Raw genomic sequence first — 16,574 nt, forward strand, 5'->3', positions numbered from 1 at the left:
TCATCGATATTTTCTTTTGCATTATATCGTGACAATAATTTATTTCATGACCTATGTTTTATGTCACGATACTCCACTTATCAGAACGGTAATGTGTAATTCTATATTTAACAACAACGATCATGTTGGGGGAAGATCATGGCTTTGAATGTAAGTAATAAGCTTCTTAATGTCTAAGAAAAGATGATAAGAGTTTGTTAATATGTAATATTATATTAGATGAACCGTTTTCTGAATAAAATTAATCACATCCTAAAACACCATTATTAATCTTAAGCTTTTACACTAAAAACATAAACATCGTCACCATCATCATTATCACCACCATCAACAACACGAGCATACTTGCCCCAGAAACTATGATCCTTCCACACTCTGGCCATCTCCTCAATAGGAACTCCTTTCGTCTCTGGCAACAAGAAGTGAATGAAAATCGTCATGATCAAGACCAAGACGGCGAAGAAGTAGAAAAGACCAAACTTCATGTGGCAAAGCATCGTCACGAAGAACTGTCCAATGAGGAAAGTGAAGAACATGTTCACGGACACGTTCAACGATTGTCCTGCCGATCTTATTTCCAATGGACATATCTCACTCGGCACTAACCATCCCAATGGTCCCCACGACCATGCAAAACCCGCCACGTAGAGACATATCAACGCCAAGAGTATCTGTGTATCGACTGGCGATAATGACCCTTCCCCGTTTACTCCGAATTTCCAACCAATTATCGAACCAACTGCGACCTGAAACCAAAGCAAAACAAGTCTGTCAAGTTTCATGGACTTCAAACTAAATCTCCTATATATTATTCATATTACATCGAAACTGTTTATAATATCAATGCTTCGATGCGGCGTCTAGGCGTATGCCTAATCATCAATTGACTTAAACAAAATGATTTTTCACCTTTCTAAGAAAATGGTCTAGGCGTTTAAAAAATTGGTTTAGGTGTCCATCTAATCAATAATCTCATATAAATCATTTTGTTGAACGTTGGTTTATATTCTTATACACACTATTTAAAGATTAAGGTTTCATGACCTGTTACCTGAGTCACAATCATCTGGATACCACCAGCAAGAAACAGACCTCGGCGTCCGAATTTGTCGACAGAGTAGATGGAGACGAGGGTGGAAACAACATTGACAAGACCGGTAATCACCGCGGAGATAAGAGAGGCGTCCTTCCCAAAACCAATGGTCCTAAACAAGACAGGTGCATAGAACATGATGACATTGATCCCGGTCAGCTGCTGGAAGAACGGGATGAAGGTGCAGAACACGAGCTGCGGTCGATACTTAGTTTGCGCTATATTCGTCCACGGATGCTGAACACTCTTGGCAGACTCACACGCCGCGCAAATATCCATAAACTCATGCTCAACCTCCATGGTTCCTCTGATCTTCTGAAGCATCCTCTTAGCCTCTTCTTTGTTCCCACGTTCGAGGATGGAGTTCGGCGTCTCCGGCAAGAAAAACGACCCCACGAGCAAAATAGAGGCCGGAACCGCGGCTAGGCCTAGAGATAATCTCCATCCCACTCCGTTCTTGAGGTTCGGGGTTATGTAGTTGACGATGTTGGCTGCTAAGATCCCCATCGTGATTGCTAACTGGAAAGCCATGTTGAGAGCTCCTCTGATCTTAGCGGGAGCCATCTCAGAGAGGTAGAGAGGAACAGCTTGGTTAACGAATCCGACGCCTACACCGAGAAGCAGCCTCCCGATGATCAGCATCTCGAGGCTGATAGCAAAACCGTTGAGAAGAGCTCCGGAGAGAAACGCGAGGCCTCCTATGGTCATCGAGACCTTACGACCAAAGAGCCTTGTGATGGATGAAGCGAGGAATGATGCGAATAGAGCAGCGAGGTAGAGAGATGAGGTGAAGAGGGTGAGCAGCTCGTTGTCGTATTTGCAGTATTCTGTTTCGCGTCCTGTTTCGTTTTGCATTTGACGTAGCATGTCTGGGAAGAATCTCGTTAGAAACTCCTCCATTGATGTTACTCCTCCTACAAACATATTCACCATGAGAACAATCAACATAATAAAATATATATATATATATATATATGTTTCTTGGTAGGCAAGAAACAAACCTGAGATACCGATATCGTAACCGAAGAGGAGACCGCCCATTGCAGCCACAATGCAGGCAATTACGACAAAAGAGGTCACACGGCCTTCTTCATATTCTTCTCTATGGCCACTATCAGCTACAAAAAATCCTCCTCCCACTCCCATGGACGCGGACGATTAAGCAAACAAAAAAATGCAGCGTTTTAGGGGCTCTAGCTAGATGATTATGGTTGCTCGAGCGATCAAGAAGGCAAGAAGAAGTCAAGTTTTCTCGTCTTTATAATACAAACAAATAGAAGAGAAAAAGAGATTGTTCTTCCGAAAACTCCTTTCTTGCTTCTTGATCGTTCTTGAATTCCTTGGTAAAAGTTGTCTGAATATTTATTCACAATCTTGGATGAGTTTATTAAGACTATTTTGGGATTGTTACCCATTCTGTCTAAATACATAAACATCTATTTTCAGTGAAAATCCTTAATAAACCCATCAGATATTACAAATATACTAATCTGGATCCTTCTTTATGTGCAATCAATAACCTAATTTGAGTTATTCACTCTTTCTTTAGCCTGACAGGTTAATTTGAGTTTAAGCTGGCCATTTAAAAATCGCGTTAGTGTTTGGAATCTCATGGGGGCTTTTCAGCTGGCCAACTGTTCTCAAGACAACATCAAATTTTTAACAGAATCTTTACTGTGAAATATCAGAGAACAACAACTTTTTGCCAATGTTAATAAACATTATTGTATCCAGCGAAACATGATATGTAAACAGTTAACCTCTATTTGGCAAATGTGTGATGATGATGATTGACCAACAAATATTACCAAAAAAAATATAAATGTAATGATGATTTATTATATAAATAAGGTTTCATTGTGCTTCTCAAGTGAATTGTACTTCAAACAAGGTTCCATAACCACACCAAAACAGACACAAAATAAGACATCAACTGGCCAATTAAAATAGGTAATAAGAGATAGAAATGATACTTCATTCATTCATTTGTCTCCTGATAGTAAGAGTAAAAATGGCCGAGGATTAATTATCGTTTTGAAGATTAGGCTGGGCAAGCTGGAGGTGGTAATTAGGATCAATCTCGGAAGGAAGCGTAGCTAGCTGAAGAACACTGTTTGGTGGTTGCTGCTGCTGATGCTCATTATAGTACTGAACCTGCTCTAGAAACTGTTGATATTCCCCTGGTTTGGTCTCTATCCCAGCTTGCTGAAACTCCATCGCCGTACCATGCTCATGAAGCTGCAATATAATATACATATTGTCATTCAATCTTGCAAACAAATTAAACATTCTCTAGCTTATAATAACCAAACTTACCCGACGGTACATATTGCTGTTATCAACTTCTAGCATCCGCCTCTAAAAACATGCATAAAACATGGTATTAATCCCGCTCTATGAAGATCATTTTTAGATGAAATCTGTAGTAATAAAATGAGTGATTCGAGAAGCGACCTTTCTGCTTAGATTCTCCAACTGTTGCTGCAGCAACTCATTCTTCAATATATTAACATTATAGATAGAAAAGAGAGAAATCAGACAAAAACGGTAATGAAATATAGGTTTAAGAGAATATATTGATATGGCCATATATGTTACGTTACCTTACGCTCACGGACTTTAAGGACAGAATGTTCGAGCTGCTGCTCTAGTGCATCGAGCTCGTGTGGAGGAATGGAGGCTAAGTCATGTCCATGGTATGGACGCTGACGGAGCTCAAGCTTACATGTCTCTCTTCTTAGTACTTCAATCTCCTGGTACAGTTCCTCCTATATACACACAAAAACTCCATACTAAATTAGATTCTTGTGAATTTTTTTTTTAATTTTTGTTGTTTTGAATTGCTAAAGACCAAATGAATAAATGTGCGTATATATATTCTACCTGGCCGTCATTAGGGTCAGGAAGTCGCAATCCGTTAGTCTGCAGGTATCGCTCAATGAGCTGAGGCATCCTGTTCAATAATATTGGTAATTATGAAATGTGATCAAATTTGTATATTCAATCTCACAACGTCAAGACTTCGATAATCAATGGAGGAACACAAAACTCAAATAACGAATCTAACTCTCAAGATTATGATCGATATATAAATTATATATACTTTGACAAACAAAGACAAAATGATTAATATATATTCTGGCAAAAAGAATATCGGTTACAAGAAAACAAAATTAAAAGGTGTTTTCCACTCTTTGTTTTGTGAAAGAAAACTTAAAACTAGTAGCATACATTTCTTCTCACATTGTAGGGCAATATGTGAATAAGTTTGTCGTCTGGTTTAGAAATTGGATCTAAAATTTCTAATTAGCACATATTTATAATTAATTGTACTTGAATCGAATTATTAAACAAGACTTATATATAGGTATGTTTGTATACGTTGTAATTATTACTCAGTATTTTACAAAACACAAACTGAGATCTTTTTATGAGAAAGGTTGTTCAAGAAATGTCAAATCTTTGCAGATCTCTTTGCTCATCAGGTGTGGAAAATATAGAATTTGACCCATCTATACCATTAATGATTATATATATACATGCATGTACGCATATATACAAATAAATACTACAAGAATAAAATATACTCCCTCCGTTTTTTAATATAAGTCGTTTTAGAGGAATTTTTTTGTTCCAAATTATATGTCGTTTTCGATTTTCTATGTAGAATTTACTAATAATTAATGTTGTATGACCAATGGTAATATATCTTCTATTTTTCTATTGGTTCAATTGTGGTTAGGTAAATAATTAATGATGTTTTTGTTTAGAAAATATAAGAAATTAATGGTTTTCTTAATCTACGTGTATAGCTATAAAACGACTTATATTAAAAAACGGAGGGAGTATATAGCATCAGAGAGATTCTTAACTTCTGGACCAAATTAAAATCTTAAAACATTTTCATGGTACCTGCTACTTCAGAAACTAATGATGAAAACTGTCTGTGTTCATCACAAGCACGAGGAGATATCATATCCTCATTTAATTAGATTAAATACTGTTGACCAAACAAAAAAAAAAAGATATCAATACATACACATGTATGAATAGATCTCAGAAACCCTAATTTGAGAGAGAAAAGGAGCTAACTTGGAAGGGTCGGAGCAGTACTCGGTGAGCTTTCCGGTTGCGGAGAAGACGATGAGACCGATGTGAGCATCGCAGAGAACAGAGAGCTCATGAGTCTTCTTGATAAGACCACTTCTTCTTTTGGAGAAGGTCACTTGTCTTGATGTCCGATTCTCTATCCTCTTTATTTCGATCTTCCCTCTTCCCATCTCTCCTCTCTTCCTCTTATTCACTCCTTCCTCTTCCTCCTGATTCAAATGTTTTTATGAGGTCAAAAGTTAGATCAACTAAAAAGAAATCTCTAACTAATTAACTAGAAAACGAACAAAAAAACAACAAAAATATAAAACCCTAGAGTTAATTACAGGATTCATTTCAATGATAGTTTGATTCTTGAATCTTGATGTGTGAACTAGAGAGAAGCGAGAGAATGTGTGTGCGTGGGTTATATAGTGTGAAATATATAGAGATAGAGAGTGAAAGAATGAAGAACAAAAAAGGAGAAGACAGTCTTTTAAAGTACTTTTTGTTGAGTTGTGTTCTTCTAAGGATCTGGAAATGGAGATCAGTAGTATATGAGGTTGGATGACACTAAGAGGAGAGAGGTTAATGGCTTAATGCTGAAGAATATGCTTAATTACTCTTTCTATTTTCTCTATAACTCCGTGTGTTTTTTTTTGGGTTTTATTAAGCTTAAAGATTACAAGATTGCATCAATTATAGCGTGTGGTTTCATCGACCATCTTACCATTTACTATAATTCTATTTTTTTTTGTCAAATCTACAATTCTATAACCACGTAGCGGTGGGCTAGTGGTACCCAGTTGAGTTAAGCGTCGTGCCGTTTGGCTGCGCGTCCCTGGGTTCGACTCGCCCCTAAATCCTATGTGGCCACGGAGTCCTTTACGCCACTTAAAGGTATTAGCGCAGGCTGGCTCCGGGCCAGGGATGACTACGGGTTGCGGACAGCTCCTTGAAAGTGGTTACGGGCTGCGGAACATCCCTGTTAAAAAAAAAAATTCTCTATATGCTAATATTTTCATGTCTTTTTCTTCTCCTCTCTTACATATATATATTTTATAAGTTTTTCTCTATAAATTGGAGAGTGAAAATAATGTTTATATAAGGCTTACCTATTTCAACATCAACAACTTCTTAGGGTTAGTTAATTTACATGTTACTGCTAATATCGTAAAAATAAACTCTATATATATGTGTGTGCTATAATATGGTTTAAATTTCTATATGTGTTTGTGCGCTAATATCGTTAAAAACATTATATATCTCCCTTTTTATTTTATCTGTAAAGTGAATTACTCAAGATATTATACCACACACTTAACTTCAAATTAAGTAAATAAAAAATAAAAAGTTAAATAGTTAGTTGTAATCTCTAATGGCAGTTATGGTAATTTCTTGAGCAGTCCCTTTTCAGTCAAATTTAAACCATTAATTTCTTTGATCTGCCATGCATGACGCAATCGTATAAAGATTCCAAAAAGGAAATTTCATGAAAAAATGTTATAAGGAAATGAAGTTACCACAAAAGGCAAAAGGCAAAAGAGAAAGTAGCCAAATGGGAAAGGACAAAGTGTAACAATATTTGAAAGTGACTTTTTATTATTTTTCATACCCACCTCCTAAGCGCCCTTGATTCTTTCATTTCAATAGTAAAACCAATATATGTGTAGTTAAGCTAGATTATCTGTGTAGTTTATATCATCATCTTCTTCTTTATTCTGTCAATTTGAATCAAATATTCACTAACGAATTCAAACCTGAGATGGCAAAGCACAAGACATGCTACCCAGCTCGTTTCATAAGAAATCATTGTTAATCTTTTTGTATGATTTGAATTTTATAATAATTTGGTTACTAAATGAGAGGAAAACAAGAGAGGAACATGTGTCTTTTAATTAGACATCAACATCACCACACAAAGCACATAAAAAATTGTGGTGGCAAATTATACAGTTTATGAAATGAATCTGAATATTGTGTGTGTGTGTGTTTGGATGGTTTACTATAGCTTTATGACATACTGAAGCTGGAGTGTTGAAGTTTTGAAAATCAAAATTGGCATATAGATTCTCTAGCTATCAAAATATCTAACATATATATAAATTCGTGGCATGTACATTATTCAGGCTGCATTTCAGATCAGGTTGCTTTTAATTAAAGAAAAATCGGATAATATGAGCTGATGAACTACTATTTAAATGGCATGCTTGTAACAGATATGCCAAATAGAAGCCAAAATGTCGATATATAAAAGTTACGAACGAATTTACACAGTAATAAAGTGATTATCATAACGAAAATAATACATAGACAACCAACGTTGAGTTGGCCTAGTGGTAAAGGGGTTGCGGCTGTAACTTCCGCCACTTGGGTTCAACTCACGGTGGAAGGGACTATTTACAATGTTTGGGTTCCCGGCAAAGAGGTGAAAACACCTTTTTGTTTACCAAAAAAAAAATAATACATAGACAATTTACATATATGTGACGTGAGCAATACAATAATAACAGTCGTTGGAGTTCAAATGAAAAGTCTTTTCCTTTGAATTTTGGGTCATCAGATTTTTTTTTAAGGAAGCAGCTCTTGTGTTCTGTCAGAGACTCGCAGGAAACATGTTATGGTTTCCAAATTAGGAAACTAATAATTAAGAGAGGAATTGGGTCCAAGGCTATTTTCGTCATTCCAGCTACACCACTCTCCTGCATCCCTCTATCTTACAGGCTTGTTTGTCTACTACGTACACATACGAATACAAGCATAGATGTAATTATAAAGTTTTATTTATTTATTTACTAACATGCCTAATTAAATGATAAATGTTCTGATTATTTTTTATTTTGAGGCTTACGTAAACTCTAGACAGAGAAAGAGTAAGACGTATGACATGAAATCACATGTTACAAAATCTGACGTCAGTGACTAGCGCTGGTAATTAAAGAGAACCTCGTGGATTACCATTGATTATAACTAGGAAGACCTAGTGGGTCTCCTCTCTTTTGTATTGTCTTCTTTATTAATTAGAAGCCGCTCACATGTCAATTAGTTTCCCAATATAAAACAACTTTTATGAATCGTTAATTTATTACATACTTAAAACATATTTACAATTATTTACAACTTACAAAAAGTTTTTGTTAATACCCGTTGGTTCAAACCAAGAGTTAGTTATCAGTATGACACTAGTAGATGAGAGTTTCTAAATTACCACATAATGTAAATGACTTTTAGCGCTCAAAAGAAAAAGAAACTCGTGAAATTGATTTCATTCTCATTTTTAGTAATAATATAATGAAAGCAAAGGCCAAAGAAAGAGAACCTCTTCCTCTATGCAAAATATCTTTTTTGTCTGAAAAATCATTTGTTGTTCATATTCACTTCTACTTCAAGAGACCTCTTTCTTGGAAAAGCTCAAACATTGCCGCACCAATCTTAGCCGGTGACTCAACCACCTTAACTCCAGCGTCTCTTAGGCTCTTTATCTTGTCTTGAGCAGTTCCCTTACCACCGGAGACAATGGCTTCATCGGATCCAAAGAGAAAACACAAGACTTAATCCCGGGAATGAGAAGGCTGTGTATGAATGAAAGAGCCGAGTTAAAAGTTCATTTACCTCCAGCATGACCCATTCGACGACCAGGTGGTGCAGTGAGTCCAGCAATGAAAGCCACCACAGGCTTGTCTGTACCACTTTCCTGTTTGATTGACAAACATTTATGTTTTTTTTTATTTAACTCTCCATCATCTAGAAATGGAAACGCTTGTTTCTTTTTTAAAAAAGATGCATTGCGTTCGTTACCTTTATCAAAGCAGCTGCATCTTCTTCTGCAGTACCACCGATTTCTCCAATGAGAACGATACCTGAAAACAAGTCAAAATCCTTTATTAGATAAAGAAAAAATAAAGCTGGAGTCTATCACTAATCTACAAAACAGAGCTTAGATTGGTAAATCACCAAATGAAATACTTTTTTCCACATACTAAAGAACAAGTATTCTTGGGATATAAGGTTTAAGTATTGGTTATCTACTACATAATAATGGTAAGTGACTCAAATGAATTAAAGATCAATTATGGAAACCGAGAGAGAGACCTTCTGTTTGAGGGTCAACAAAGAACTTGTCCAAGCAGTCAACAAAATTTGTGCCGTTAAAAGGATCCCCACCAATTCCTACACACGTAGACTGTCCCAGGCCTACTGCACTAGTCTGAAAAACCTGCATGAAAGATAACCAAAAAGCAAACCATTATCAAGCAGATGACTTCAGAAAGTGGCTCAGAGAGTATAAATGAAAAAAAAAAAGACAGAGAGACAAAGAGAGCGTTACAGCTTCATATGTCAATGTACCAGACCGAGAAACAATCCCTATCTTCCCCGGCTTGTGGATGTACCCCGGCATGATCCCAATCTTGCATTCGCCAGGTTTGATAATCCCAGGGCAGTTAGGACCAATCAGCCTAGTTTTAGTCTGACTGTTAAGAGCAGCCTTTACACGAACCTACATTACAAAAAAAAATCAAATAGAATCAGTAAAACCCACTAACCTATCGAATAATCATCAGTAACCAGTAACCACTCTTATTAATTACCATGTCATGTTGTGGAATCCCTTCCGTAATACAGACAACAAGATCTAACTCAGCAGCCACACCTTCCATGATCGCAGCAGCAGCAAAAGGCGCGGGCACATAGATCACAGAGGCATTGGCTTTAGTCTCAGCCTTAGCTTCAGCAACTGTATTAAAAACAGGAAGACCCAAATGCTCTGTTCCACCCTTCTTTGGTGTCACTCCCGCTACCTATATATATATACATCGAACAACACAAAACTTGAAAATCATCTCATCCACAAGCTTTTAAAACCAAACCCTCATCACAGAATGTTGCAAGCAATCAGATTCCAAGTCAATTTGGGATATAAAACAGTAAAGACTCGAACTTTATGGTCTATACAGTTGAAACGAGAATAGCTCCGATCAAATGTAAGTTCGTAGAAGCAAACCCTCATCACAGAATGATGCATTCATCAGATACCGAGTTAATTAGAAGAGATGAAACAGTAAAGACTCGAACTTTATGGTCTATACAGTAGAAACGAGAATAGCTCCGATCAATGTAAGCTCGTAGAAGTAAACCCTCATCACAGAATGATGCAATCAATCAGATGAAACAGTAAAGACTCGTGCTTTAAGCTCGTAGAGTTCAATTTAGTAGACAGTTTTTCTTTTTTTATTTTTAAATGAGATTATACCATTTTGGTGCCGTATTCAATGGCTTGTTCAGTGTGGAAAGTCCCGTTCTTTCCGGTAATACCCTGGCAGATGACGCGGGTGTTTTTGTCGACGAAGACGGCGGCGGGAGGCGGAGGGGTTGTTCCGAAGGAGCGAGACTTTGTCAGCGAAGTGAGAGACGAGCATGATGGGTATAATAGCTCTGAGCTGGCCACGGAAGAGCGGAGTTTGGAAGGCAGAGATCCGACAAGTTTCGCGACTTGCCTAGACATCGCTTTTACGATGATCCGAATCTCGTACTGAAGAACCAACTCTATGAATCGAAGCTGGAAAGGAAAGGAGCCGGTCTTCGTTTCGTTGTTCAAGAAACAGAATCAACCGTCCGAAGTGGGCTTAATGGAATGGGTCCATTAAAAAGCCCATTTCTATTTGAGACTTTCTTTTTTCAAAGCCCATATTTTGGAAAGTATTTAATCTTTTACTTCTTTTTTTGGTTTCTATCTAATTTAACTAGTGTTTTGATTTTGATTGATTTTGGAAATTAGTAACATAAATTTAGCTGAACATTTTTTTATTTCCATAAAAAAAAAATTAACATTTGGTTTATATCTCATTTTAAGAACCTCATTATTCATTTAAAAAAAAAACAGCAACAATTGGATAAAACATTATGCCATGATTGATGATCCTCAGCCGTAAACTTATATTCCTATGAATGGATAACATCACAAAAAGTTCAAACTCTTTTTATTGCCCACCAAACAAAAAATTTTGTCCGCTTTTATTCAATTTTCCAGTAGATATTTTCAATTCAATTTGGAACTTTCTTTTTGCATCTCAAATTAAATATCTTCCAAGAGAGACAGAAAAATAAAATAGTTCACCAATAGATATTTTTCAACTTCCATCCGGAGCAAAGAGAAGAGGAAAAACATGACGCCGACTATTCTTTCTCCGACGACTCTTCCTCCGTCTACTACTACATGGCCATGTAACACATCTCAAAAGCTCAAAAGCATCAGATCACCACTCAAGCTCAAGTGTAGAGCTACTTCATCATCCTCATCTTCCATTACAGACTTTGATCTTTACGACCTCTTAGGTATCGACCGGGGCTCCGACAAGTCTCAGATCAAAACAGCTTATCGTAACCTGCAGAAACGGTGTCATCCTGACATCGCAGGAGTTCCAGGCCACGACATGGCCATCATACTTAACGAGGCTTACAAGCTTCTGTCTGATCCCATCTCTCGCCAAGCCTATGATAAGGTTCAAATTAAAGTGCTTATACAATAAAGTTTTTCTTTACAAAATAAATATTAACTCCAATATAATTTCTTTTACATTAATTTTTCTTTTGTCTTTTACTTAAAAAAAAAAAAAATATATATATATATATACTATAAATTTAAATAATTAAATAAAAACTGTATATTTGACCATTGTTTTTTGTGAAAAAAACTTAACCAACATCTAATTTGAAACGAAGGTATATATATTGCTTCTTTGATATTTTTGTAGTTTTCTTGAAGGTCACGCTAAAGTAAATAGGGTTGCTTGTTTGCAGGAGCAAGCGAAACTGGAAGAGCTTAGAGGCTACACAGGGAAACCGGTGTACTCGGTTTGGTGTGGACCAGAGACAGAGCAACGAGCTGTGTTTGTGGATGAGGTCAAGTGCGTTGGTTGCTTGAAGTGTGCTTTGTGTGCAGAGAGAACATTTGCTATCGAAACAGCTCATGGTAGAGCTAGGGTTGTCGCTCAATGGGCTGATCCTGAATCTAAAATCAAAGAAGCCATCGAAGCTTGCCCAATAGACTGCATCTCGTAAGGCACATAAACGAATGATACATGTAGTTAATGATCTAGATTTTTCGATCTCTATATGATTAGAGTCTTTATGAGATGTGCAGAATGGTGGAGAGATCTGACCTAGCGCCGCTGGAGTTCCTTATGTCAAAACAACCTCGAGGCAACGTGAGGATAGGGGTTGGAAACACGGTTGGTGAGCGTGTCTCCAACGTGTTTGTTGACGTCAAGAAGTTCCAGCAAAGATACGCAGAAGCCATGAGCAAAACCACAAGAGATAGCTCACAGGTGAGTGTGTCTTTTACATTGTCTTAAGCTGCAACCAAAACCAAGTGGTTGTGTACTAAGTAGTTGTGTGTCTTTTGAGCAGGAGAGTGACTTGCAGAGAGAGGTGAGAATGAGTGCAGTGGAAGCAATCAGGTCTATCTCCAACTGGCTATACTGGAGATCATCACCCTACTCAAAACCATTGAGTCCTGATTCAAACATGAGTCTCACTTTCACCAAACGTAAGAAAGCGGCAGATCCAGACATCAAAAAGCTTCAAGATGCTGTGGCAGCAATGAAACAAGCAGAACAGAGCGGTGAAACCAAAGAAAGACGACAACGACCAGCTTCCATGGTTGGAGAAGATTACTGGACTCCATCAAACCTAGCTCTTCCCTCATCCAGAAACACCACTTCAAAGGCTACTTCAACTCCGCAAGTGACTCACAAGAACACTCCATCTGAAGAGAACGTTACTAGTAGAAGAGAGTTCAGAAGGCAGAACTTCAAGATACAGAAGTTCCCAATAGGAACAGCAACAATAGCAGTGTTCCTGGTTCAGTTCCAAGCTAGCTACACAGCCCCTGAGCTCAGTGACCATATAGGTGGCTCGTTGGCTCTGTCTATAATTAACAGCCCATGGCAGCAGATTTTGTTAGCCGGAGTTACCTGGTACTTCATCGGTGCAATGTTACTCCAGCTAGTGGAAGCTATCCAATCCAAGCAAGAAGATAAAGAAGCATAGACCTGATAGATAACTATTATATGTACAGCATATCCTTTTTAATAAATTATATGTAACAGTGAATATATTATTATTACTATATACAACAAGAAAGTGCTTATTGAATTTTATTCCTGACAAAACAATTTTAAAATTGTATTTAGAGTCTATTAATTGGACAGAAAACTCAATTTTGTGTTTCAAAACAAAAGAACATAACAAGAGAAGGTGGACAAGTTTTAGCTCCATCTTCTCCGATCCTCCTCTTCGTTAACCGGAGTATACCAATCCGGTCGTCTCTTAGAGTTGCTCAGCCTGTAATTCAGCAGAAGCTCCTCATCACGCAACGCCCTCGTCGCCACCAAAACCAACGTCTTCAGAACCGGAGCTTCCACGCCGTTGCTACCACCTGTCTTAAACCAAAAGCTTCCGAATCTCTTCATCTTCACCTCTCCAGAATCTCCGAAAGACACATTGGGAACGTAAGGCCGCAGATCTTTCTCCACCAAGGGGAAGTCATAAGGACATATCATAACGTTTGGGTTGGTTTCTTTCCCCGGGTGGTTAGCTAAGTGACCAAAAGCCAAAGGGTTTCTCCTCTCGAGAACCTCTTTGGCTTTACCCGAGCCTTGGAGTGGCTTGCTCAACGCTTTCCATAGCCTGTCCGAACCGTTTTCTGATGTTTTGGTGTCGGTTTTGACCGCAGGTGTGTAGGAGCCAGTCCATACTTCTCTAGAGTCTCCTCCAAGACCCCAAGGCTGAGCGTTCATCACGGTTCCGTCGTACCTCGTGATGAGATACGAGTTCTGTGAGTCAACCTTAGGGTACCCGGGGATGTACCTGTAGAACGCAGGGGAGTAGATGACTCCAGGGTAAAAGGCTAAGACGGTTCCAGCATCCGCTTCGCCTTTGATGAAACAACCTTGACCAGCGTCCTTGTGAGGTATCACTGACGGTTTGATCTCAAGGGTATAGCCAAGTTGTTCCATTAATCTCTGTGAGACTTGAGCGAGTTTCAAAGGCTTTGTCTCCGGAACAACTGTGCTGAAGAAGAATCAGTCAAGTCTAATGATGAAACTCAAGTGAAAGTAAAACACTTACAAGGCTTATCTGCTGCTGGAGAAGCATGATTACTTCCACCAACGGCGAAAGTAAGACCGCTTTGACGAGGAGGAGGGGTTGCTGGTTGTGATCCGGGCTCCTTCTTGCTAACATGAGGACAAAGGATTCCATCCATCAAAGAGCAGAAGTTTTCAACTTGGTAGTGAATGTTGTCTTGGACTTGTTTCTGCTGCTCAGACAAAGAGGTTTTACCAGCCATCTCAATTATCTCTTCTGCATCCGTCTCCAGAGCTTCTCTTCCCAACCGGTTAAAGCTAGCACACAATTGTTTGTTTCTCATGAGCTGATAACTTACAAGAACAGCTAGAGAGCTAAATAAAACTAAACCAACCTTGTATACATAAACAGTTTGTTAATGTCTGCTTCAAATTGCAGCTGCCTTGGGTTCTTAGCAAATGTTCTACTCTTGGCAAGAACTCCAACAGCCTGGAGAAAACGCAACGCAACGTAATGAAACAAACTATAACTCTATAAGAGCAGTGGAGATACATCAAAAATCTCAATCACCACTTACTAAAACCCTGTATATACATACATACCCCTAAGATCTAAAATGATCCTCAGCATTAATAAATTGATCAAATGAGAGAGAAACTGTAAGATTCCTCTTCAACCTCACTTCGTCTGTTCTAATCTATTTTTATTCGAACAAAGGCACAAACTTTCTCAGTACCCAGTATTATAAATCGTAGCAGAGATACAAGATCAACACACAGAAGCAAGAGATTCATTAACCTTTTGAAATTTGTTGAAAAGAGACTCCATTTTTCTTTATCAACAAACGATTCTCTAACCTCGTCTGTTATAAGGAGGAATGATAGAAAGAGCTGAACAACATAAGGAATCGGTTGCAAGAGCTTGGGTCAAAAACCTCCGTTGAGGAAGATGACTGACTGCATCTAGTACTTGGAAGCACACCTCCATGGCTGCATCACCATGTCTGGGCCTATTTCTTATTAATGGGCCCACCACATTTGCTTTATTAAGGCCTTCTTCTATCTCATTTTTAAATTAAAAACATTTTAAAAATTACATTATTTCTTATCTTAACTAGGTCCTTGTCCGCGCTACGCGCGGATAGTATTTTGTACTATTATGTCAATTGTTTAGTTTTATAAAATGTTATGTTTTTATTGTAAATTTGGAATTAAAAATCTAATTTTTCCTTACTGTAAAGTAAGTTAATTTTTTCGAATCTTACCACAACATATTATACACGAAGAGAATATAGTTGGTCTTTATATTCTTATTTGGTGTAATATTGAAAATTTTGATGGTTTGTTTAAATAGTTTTTTTAAATTATATATTTTAAGATTGATTTTTGTGACTATATTCTATAATTGTCTAAAAAAATTGTTTGTCTCATATAGACATCCACATAAATATGGACTTCTGATAAATTTGTTTATTGGGATATTTAGTTTCACTTTCAACTTTATTTTCTTTTTTTTGCACCCTCATGCTAGCTTGTGGGGCTTGCCAACTTGGTGCAAAAGAGTTTACAAAAGCTGATCGAAATGCGTGTGATCGGACACCTTTTGCTAGGCTATTCGTACGGAATTTTAAAGATCTAGGAATATAAGCAATAGAAAGTTCAGAAAATTCTTTGGATACAGCCTGTATTTCGTCGAGCTCCGAGTCTAACGCATGCTAATCTTCCTCCTTTTGAATGGATATAACCAGTTGTTCACAGTCGATTGAAAGACCATCTCTCTGTGTCCAAACTTCAGTATCACTTGCATTGCCCATAGTAAACCTTCAGCTTCCGCTTGCAGTGGTGATTTGGTGCGTGTATATCGGTCCTTGCTCCAAACAACATTGGAAAGTCACCATCCATTAACACAAAACCAAGTCCAGATATGTCTCTTTCATTTATCCAAGATGTCTAGCAGGAGCGTTTTTTTACGGAGGAACAATTGTGTCCGTTACCTCAACTCCCATATCAATCTCCATAATCTCGTCTATACGTTGAGCTATCCTCCAACACACTGCTTCAATTTTATTCGTTAATGGGAAAGACATAATTCCTACGACACTATTAATGATTTTTTTTTTGTAAGACCGATACGGCAAACTTATGTTTTATTTAACAAAACTCTTATTTTAATTTTGTATTAAAGAATCAATCATATTTTATATTATCCATAATTTTAGTAAATTTGCTTATTTGTCATGTTTTTATTAGGTTTTAGTTAAATTATTGATTTATTATTTATTTTTAGCTAAGTCACTAATTTATTA

The 16,574-nt window shown here is 37.5% G+C and overlaps 5 protein-coding genes across 9 annotated transcripts; 1 reads left to right on the plus strand and 4 right to left on the minus strand.

The window, feature by feature from the left end:
• Nucleotides 1-190: 190 nt before the first annotated feature.
• Nucleotides 191-2,497, minus strand: LOC125607075 (sugar transport protein 11-like). The gene is made up of 3 exons (XM_048776684.1): nucleotides 2,095-2,497; nucleotides 1,052-2,007; nucleotides 191-746 (listed from the first exon to the last, which is right to left on the minus strand). Exons 1-3 carry the CDS (start codon nucleotides 2,237-2,239, stop codon nucleotides 273-275), a joined length of 1,575 nt encoding a protein of 524 aa, XP_048632641.1. The 5' UTR covers nucleotides 2,240-2,497; the 3' UTR covers nucleotides 191-272.
• A 415-nt stretch (nucleotides 2,498-2,912) lies between these two features.
• LOC125607076 (protein TRANSPARENT TESTA 16-like) lies at nucleotides 2,913-5,830 on the minus strand. 4 transcript variants are annotated; one of them, XM_048776688.1, is made up of 7 exons: nucleotides 5,688-5,830; nucleotides 5,186-5,412; nucleotides 3,977-4,046; nucleotides 3,697-3,861; nucleotides 3,548-3,589; nucleotides 3,410-3,451; nucleotides 2,913-3,331 (listed from the first exon to the last, which is right to left on the minus strand). In XM_048776688.1, the coding sequence occupies exons 2-7, from the start codon at nucleotides 5,371-5,373 to the stop codon at nucleotides 3,116-3,118; spliced, it is 723 nt and encodes a 240-aa protein (XP_048632645.1). In that variant the 5' UTR covers nucleotides 5,374-5,412; nucleotides 5,688-5,830; the 3' UTR covers nucleotides 2,913-3,115. The 4 variants fall into 4 exon arrangements, with proteins under 4 accessions (XP_048632645.1, XP_048632643.1, XP_048632644.1 ...); XM_048776686.1 differs by having other exon boundaries at nucleotides 3,548-3,574; nucleotides 5,530-5,791; XM_048776687.1 differs by having other exon boundaries at nucleotides 5,207-5,412; nucleotides 5,530-5,790.
• A 2,592-nt stretch (nucleotides 5,831-8,422) lies between these two features.
• On the minus strand, nucleotides 8,423-10,751 carry LOC106439890 (succinate--CoA ligase [ADP-forming] subunit alpha-2, mitochondrial). The gene is made up of 7 exons (XM_048776689.1): nucleotides 10,434-10,751; nucleotides 9,772-9,981; nucleotides 9,510-9,680; nucleotides 9,275-9,398; nucleotides 8,981-9,042; nucleotides 8,795-8,876; nucleotides 8,423-8,702 (listed from the first exon to the last, which is right to left on the minus strand). The coding sequence occupies exons 1-7, from the start codon at nucleotides 10,683-10,685 to the stop codon at nucleotides 8,563-8,565; spliced, it is 1,041 nt and encodes a 346-aa protein (XP_048632646.1). The 5' UTR covers nucleotides 10,686-10,751; the 3' UTR covers nucleotides 8,423-8,562.
• Nucleotides 10,752-11,021: 270 nt separating this feature from the next.
• On the plus strand, nucleotides 11,022-13,336 carry LOC125607078 (chaperone protein dnaJ C76, chloroplastic-like). The gene is made up of 4 exons (XM_048776690.1): nucleotides 11,022-11,682; nucleotides 11,981-12,237; nucleotides 12,324-12,507; nucleotides 12,590-13,336. Exons 1-4 carry the CDS (start codon nucleotides 11,347-11,349, stop codon nucleotides 13,229-13,231), a joined length of 1,419 nt encoding a protein of 472 aa, XP_048632647.1. The 5' UTR covers nucleotides 11,022-11,346; the 3' UTR covers nucleotides 13,232-13,336.
• LOC125607079 lies at nucleotides 13,278-15,317 on the minus strand. 2 transcript variants are annotated; one of them, XM_048776691.1, is made up of 4 exons: nucleotides 15,068-15,317; nucleotides 14,664-14,758; nucleotides 14,312-14,586; nucleotides 13,278-14,249 (listed from the first exon to the last, which is right to left on the minus strand). In XM_048776691.1, exons 1-4 carry the CDS (start codon nucleotides 15,095-15,097, stop codon nucleotides 13,450-13,452), a joined length of 1,200 nt encoding a protein of 399 aa, XP_048632648.1. In that variant the 5' UTR covers nucleotides 15,098-15,317; the 3' UTR covers nucleotides 13,278-13,449. The 2 variants fall into 2 exon arrangements, with proteins under 2 accessions (XP_048632648.1, XP_048632649.1); XM_048776692.1 differs by having other exon boundaries at nucleotides 15,127-15,270.
• Nucleotides 15,318-16,574: the final 1,257 nt, after the last annotated feature.

This window comes from Brassica napus, chromosome A3 (genome assembly GCF_020379485.1).
Source record: "Brassica napus cultivar Da-Ae chromosome A3, Da-Ae, whole genome shotgun sequence".
Classification (NCBI taxonomy): Eukaryota; Viridiplantae; Streptophyta; class Magnoliopsida; order Brassicales; family Brassicaceae; genus Brassica; species Brassica napus.